Below are 6,364 nucleotides of genomic sequence, written 5' to 3'. Positions count from 1 at the left end.
CTTTCTATGTTGTTCCATTGATCTATGTCTGTTGTTATGCCAGTACTATGCTATTTTGTTGTTAAATGATCTTTAAAAAAATATGTTTTTATTGATTTTATAGAGAGAGGGAAGGAGAGGGAAATGGAAATAGAAACATTGATCGGCTGCCTCCTGCATGCCACGCCCCACACTGGGGATTGAGCCTGCAACCTGGGCCTGTGCCCTTGATTAGAATCAAACCTGGGACCCTCCAGTCCACAGGCCGATGCTCTATCTACTAAGCCAAACTGGCTAGGGCTGCTTGTGGATTTTAGGGGGGGTGGGTAAGAGAGAGAAAGAGAGATAGAGAGAGAAGCATTGAGGTGAGAAGCATCCATTTTTGCCTTCTGTATGTGCCCCAACTGGGAATCAAATCCATAACCTTTCAGTGCATAGGACAACGTTCAGCCAATAGTCACACCGGCTGGGCTCATGCTTAGTTTTTAACTAAAGAAGTCTTTACTCAATGCAACCTTCTTCACCCCAGGGCAAGAAAAACCTCATTTTTGACTGAGCTCAGACTTAGAGGTAGGAGCTCTCAGGGAGCACAGCGTAGGCCTCTTGGCAATCTGTTTTACGTTTTCCTGTGGCCTCCCTCCTCTTGGCTAAAACTTTAGCATATTCAGCGGCCTCTTGGTTATTTTCTTTAGGGCGCTGTTTCTTCAGAGCAATACGCCCACGTCTGTGTCCCGGGCTGCGTGGCAGGCACGTGGGTAACAAGATGCTGACTCGTGGGTGCTTTGGTCCTAGTTCTTAGCTTCTCTGTGGAGGGCTGTCTCCTCGTAAGTGAAATCATATGGTATTTGTCTTGTAAGGTAATGCCGGCTCCATGATAGCGCACTGCTGGACAGCATCTGCTCTAGAGATGGAAACGTTTGTGGGTTCTGCTAGCTCTTTCGGGGCCCGGGCATGAGGCACGGCAGCATCAATGAGACCAGGAATATCTTTCTCCCCTTCTTGTACAACGGCCAGGTTGGGAACATGGCGCCCACAATGCAGCCCCAAAAGGTGGTGACTTTCTCTCTCCATCCTCCTTGGTCTATAGCAGGAACGCCTCTCACAGGGCAGCGGGCCACTTGGCCACGGCAAGACACCCTGCTTCACGGGGAACCTTGTTTGTAGTTCCCACCACTGACTCCGACCACATAACCCGTCCAGCTCCGGTGGCCAAACGCTTCTCACAAAAGGCAGAAGTTTGCGGCCATCACCCAGGTCAGCGAGGAGAATTCTGGCAGCCGGTTACTGGGAAACAGATGCCCAGCTTCGTGCTGAGCAGCCGCCACCTCTGGGTGCCACGAGAAGAGCGAATTGAACCATTTTTAAATAACCTATTTGGTGTGTGTCCTTCCCACGCTGAGATTTAAAATGTTCCCACTTTTTCTTTGTTGAGCATCCTGGCCCTAGGAATTGCAGAACCTGTGTGGATTGGCTCCCACTCTTCCCCCGGGGGCAGGACTTCTTCCCTGGCCTCCTTCTCTCTCCACATGTCCATTTCCTCGGGTTCCTGTGGCAACCTGTGCCCAACTCTCCCCACAGGGTGGTGGTGGGAGCCCCCCAGGAGATAAAGACCGCCAATCAGACGGGAGGGCTCTACCAGTGTGACTACAGCACATCAGCCTGTGAGCCCATCCAGCTGCAGGGTGAGCCCCCGCCCCTCCCTAAACCCCGGGGCCCTGCTGTGCATATCCCTGCCCTTGCCAGGCATTCCCTTCTCTCCCTTTGTTCTGTGGGGAGGGTCTGTGTTTGGGGCCCCTCGCGGGTCAGCTCCCACCCTCTCCCCGCCCAGGCACCCTCAGGCACTCCTTTCATATTCTTTTCCCACTACCCGGTGCCCCCTTGACCTGCCAGCCTGTGTCTCGGGTCGAGGTGACCCCTGTCCAGCTTCTCCTCAGGCCCTTTCCTCTCCTGAATGTGACCATGCACATGCCTGTCCTCTCAGTGCCCCCGGAGGCCGTGAACATGTCCCTGGGTCTGTCTCTGGCATTTGCCACCAACCCTTTCCGGCTGCTGGTGAGTCGCCCCTGGGTCACGGGAGTGTCTGAGGGGAGGCGTGGAGACCTGGGACTGTTGCGGCTGGCGTCTTGCAGAGGATGGAGATGTTGGGGTAAAAGGACAGGAAGCAGGGGACAGCCCCTCCTACCTGCACCCTGCCTTCCAGGCCTGCGGCCCCACCCTACACCAAACGTGCAAGGAGAACACCTATGTGAATGGCTTCTGCTTCCTGTTTGGATCCAACCTGCGGCAGCCGCCCCAGAGGTTCCCAAAGGCCCTCAGAGGTAGGCTGCGCTTGGTATAGAGGGGAGATGGGCAGCAGAGGCTGGAGGCAGGGGCAGCACTGGACTGGGCACCGCTCATAGTCTGGAGCATGACTTAGAAGTCTAGGTGTAGAAGGTTGAGAGAGAGAGAGAGATAGAGAGAAAGAGAGAGAGAGAGAGAGACTGGGCGAAATGGAATATTTCCAGAACATGAGGTGGCTCATCTTAAAGATATCCTTAAGTTTTATGCCATAAAAGTCCTGCGATAGCCGCTCATCTTTGTAAGGTGATATCCACACACTGTCCTTAGAGGAAGTGCCTTGGTGAGGCCCCTGCCCACCTCTCCAGCTTCTCTCCCATCCCTTCTCCCTCTGTTATGGGTTCACTCAGCGAGACAGACCACCGACCCAGATTTTTAATTTAAGAGCCTTTATTAAGCTGGCCAGCTGACTACAGCACGTCCCTCCTGTAGGGAACTTCGTACTGCAGTGCCGACCGAGGGTACAGCAAAGCCTTTTATCTGCAACACTACAGAGTATTTAAAAAGAAAAACAAACTGCAAAGCGGTTCATTAGCCGTTCCTGGTACTGGCAGGGTAAAAAGTTTACATAAAATTTAGGAGCAGGGTCACACCTGGCTGGGTTTAATCATAACACACTGCTTTTCTAGCGAGATAATTAGCATTTTTCTCGGCCAGGCCCCTGCCCCTAGCACACCTCAGCCGCTGTGCTATAGCCATACCGGCTGTCTTTCTTCTCCAAGAACCACACAGAACTGCCCCTGCCTCCGGGCCTTTGCACTCCGTTCCTTCAGCCTGGTGTGCTCTTCCCCAAGAGCTCAGCTGACAGCCCATGATCGTCATCTCAGCTCCAATGCCGCCTCTTCAGAGGCCTCCCCGAGTGCCCTTCCACATCCCCACGTGACGCCCTGCCACATCGTTGACCGTTCTCACGTCTGCATTCCCATTTTCCACGTGCTTCTCATCTGTCCTTTCTTCTGGAATGTCGGCTCCATGACAGCAAGGATGCTGCCTAGCTTGTTCACTGCTCTGTGCTTTTGTATTTATTGCTTCATAACAAATTCCCCCTGAAAGCAGCAGCTAAAAGTAACAAGATTCATTATCTTGCAGCTTCTAAGCATCAGGAAACTGGGCGTGCCCCAGCTGGGTGCCTCTGCCTTAGGGTTGCTCATGGGATGGGAGTTAGGTTGTCACACCAGAGCTGTTGTCTCATCTGAAGGCTGGACTGGGAAAAAGCCACCTCCAAGCTCACTTCAAGGTTGTTGCACCGAGGCCTGGGTCCTCACTGGCTGGTGGCTAGAGGCTTCCCCTAGCTTGTCACACGGACCTCCACAGGAGCAGCCCACACCATGGCAGATGGTTTCCCTTAGGGGTGGGTGGATAAAGATTGAGAGAGAAGAGAGAGCAGGCACCCAGGCAGAAGTCACAGTCTTTTCATACACTAATCTCAGAAGTTACAGCTCATAACTTCTGCAATTTCTTTGAAGTGAGTCAAAAAGTTCAGCTGAGCCCAGCCCGTAAGACTCAGTGGTTGAGCGTTGACCTAAGAACCAGGAGTCTCTCTCTTCCTCTCTCTTCCTCTCTGAAATCAATAATATTAAAAAAAAAAAAAGAAAAGTTCAGCTGAGCCCTAGCTGCTTTGGCTGTGGGAGAGCATAGCTGTGGACTGAAGGGTCCCAGGTTCGATTCCAGTCAAGGGCATGTACCTTGGTTGCGGGCTTGGTCAGGGCCCATTGGAGGCAACCCATCAATGTGTCTCTCTCACACTGATGTTTTTCTCTCTCTGTCTCCACCCCTCCTGCCCATCCTCTCTAAAAATGAAAAAATATCCTCAGGTGAGGATCAACAACTCACTCATTCACTCACTAAAAGAGTGTCATTCTGCAAAATAAAAATAAAAAAATAATAATAATCTAGTTAAAACTCAAGAGGAGGTGACTATCTTGGCGGTTGCCCACCACACCTGGCTCCCCAAACATTTGTTGATGGAAGGAGAGGGAGCGAGGGGATCTTTTTTAAGCTGCTCTCTGCCGCTGCGTCCTCTCACTGCCTGGCCATCTATTTGCTTGTCTCCAAGTCGGCTCTGGAACCAAGGGCAGCGGTGTCCTCCTGTTACATTTCTTTCCCTTACGCTCGGTTCCTCTGCGCTCCACTCTCACCAGATAGCTACCTCCTTCTTCCCAGAGAAAACCACAGCTGCCAGGCCGGAACTCCCTCCCGTGCCCCAGTCCTTGTCCAAATCCCCGCGAAGGCCCCGTCTCCCTGGGGTTGGGGGGGCCTCTCCGGGAGTGGGCCTCTGTCTGGGCCTCAGAGGTTCTTCCACGTCACCGACCTGGGGCTCGTGTCAATCACTCATTCCCTCCAGGACCTTCACCGTCTCCCCTTCCTTTGAATGTAAACCTGCTGCTGACACCCACATCTTAGAAACCGTCAAGGACTAAGATTTACACCAATAAACGTAACCTCCCCGCTTCCTGCTCTCTGCCCTGTCTCCCGCCGACTCCCCTTCCCTTCACCAAATGTCTTCAAAGGGCTTTCCTGCTGCTTTTGGCTCCCTCTCCCCCAGGTCCTGACTTCCCGCTCTGACATCTGGCTTCTGCCCATCGCGGTACAGACCGTACTCCGGCACATGGCATCTGTGACCCTGAATGGCGAGTGTCTTTTCTGTCCTCATGTCCACTGGCCTCTCTGAGGTGACCTGCAGACCCTCCTGCCCCGCACACCTCCGCCTCAGGTGCCCCCCCCCCTTCCTGCCTCTCCCCTGCAGGGGCTTCTGCTAAGCGCCATCTGCCCCGCCTGCCCCGGGCACCAGGTTACAGTTTCCCTTCCTTCCCATGCGCTCTTCCTGCCCGACGCCCCCCCCATTCTGTGGCCTCAGCTCCCGTTCTCCCCTCTCTCTTCGGTCCTCACTCTCAGGAGCTCAAGGCTCTTCTGTGAAAAACCATTTCCGTTTCCTTTAAGATGCAGTTGGTTCGCAGTCCAATAGGCACTAAGGGGTGGACTGTGAGACGCTCTCCCTCTTGGGTCCCCAGTCTGTTTCCTTTCTGGAGGCAGCCCTGCTGCCTGTGTCTTGTGTCGTCTCTGGAGATACTCCCTGCATCACGATGGTGGCCTGCTGGACACACTGTATGTGCCTTGATTGTTTTTAACGTATCTTTGAGATTTAAAAACATTTTTTTCTGGCTAATTTTTGTATATATTCTATATAAACCTTAGAATCTGTTTGTTTACTAGTATTTTTAAAATTTCTTTTAAAATCCTCATCTGCGGGTATGTCTACTGATGAGAGAGAGTGAGAGAGAGAGAGAGAGAGAGAGAGAGAGAGAGAGAGAGAGAGAGAGGTAGAGAAGTAGAGATAGATAGATAGATAGATAGATAGATAGATGTGGGACAGAAACATTGATTGGTTGCCTCCTGGGGATCAAATCCACCACCTGGGCATGTGCCCTGACCGGGACTTGAACTCACAACCGTTTTGGTGTACTGGGCGACATTCCAAGCAACTGAGCCACTTGGCTGGTGTTGTTTATTTTTAAGAATCCAATACTTTTTGGGTAATTTTTGTTTTTTAATGTCCTACAAAAAAATTAACTTTTTTTCTTCTTTTAAAAAATTTATTTATTATTTCAATTACTGTTGATATATATTAGTTTCAGGTGTGCAACATAGTGATTAGGCATTTATATGCCTTATGAAGAGATAACTCCAATAAATCTATTACCTATCTGATACCATACATAGTTATTACAATATTATTGACTATTTTCCTTTGCCCTACCTTATATCCCCATGACTATTTCTAGTGTACAGTTTCATGAATTTTAAGAAATGTATCTATCTGTGTGAAAACAACATAAACAGATGTAAAAGAGTTCCACTCCCCCCCTAAGAAAACCTTTGTGCCTTTATAGTCAATTGCCTCCTCCCCTTCACCTTAGCCCAGCCGTGGGCAAACTACAGCCTACAGGCCGGATCCGGCTCGTTTGAAATGAATAAAACTAAAAAAAAGAAAAAAAAAAGAAAAAAAAGACCATACCCTTTTATGTAATGATGTTTACTTTGAATTTAT

General features: G+C 50.7%; 1 protein-coding gene across 1 annotated transcript in view; it reads left to right on the top strand.

Annotated features, from left to right (window-relative positions):
- The window catches only part of LOC102770846 (integrin alpha-M), a gene marked incomplete at its 5' end in the record, with an annotated part of 15,022 nt that overhangs the window by 5,687 nt on the left and 2,971 nt on the right, over positions 1–6,364 (top strand). The window contains 3 exons of the mRNA XM_006758966.2: positions 1,558–1,661; positions 1,961–2,031; positions 2,180–2,297. Of these exons, the coding sequence (XP_006759029.2) occupies positions 1,558–1,661; positions 1,961–2,031; positions 2,180–2,297 (293 nt within the window). The remainder of the gene's footprint in view (positions 1–1,557; positions 1,662–1,960; positions 2,032–2,179; positions 2,298–6,364) is intronic.

This window comes from Myotis davidii, unplaced genomic scaffold, assembly GCF_000327345.1.
Source record: "Myotis davidii unplaced genomic scaffold, ASM32734v1 scaffold2396, whole genome shotgun sequence".
Lineage (NCBI taxonomy): Eukaryota > Metazoa > Chordata > Mammalia > Chiroptera > Vespertilionidae > Myotis > Myotis davidii.
The sequence above is the reverse complement of the archived record's forward strand: the minus strand, read 5'-3'. Positions and strand labels throughout refer to the sequence as shown.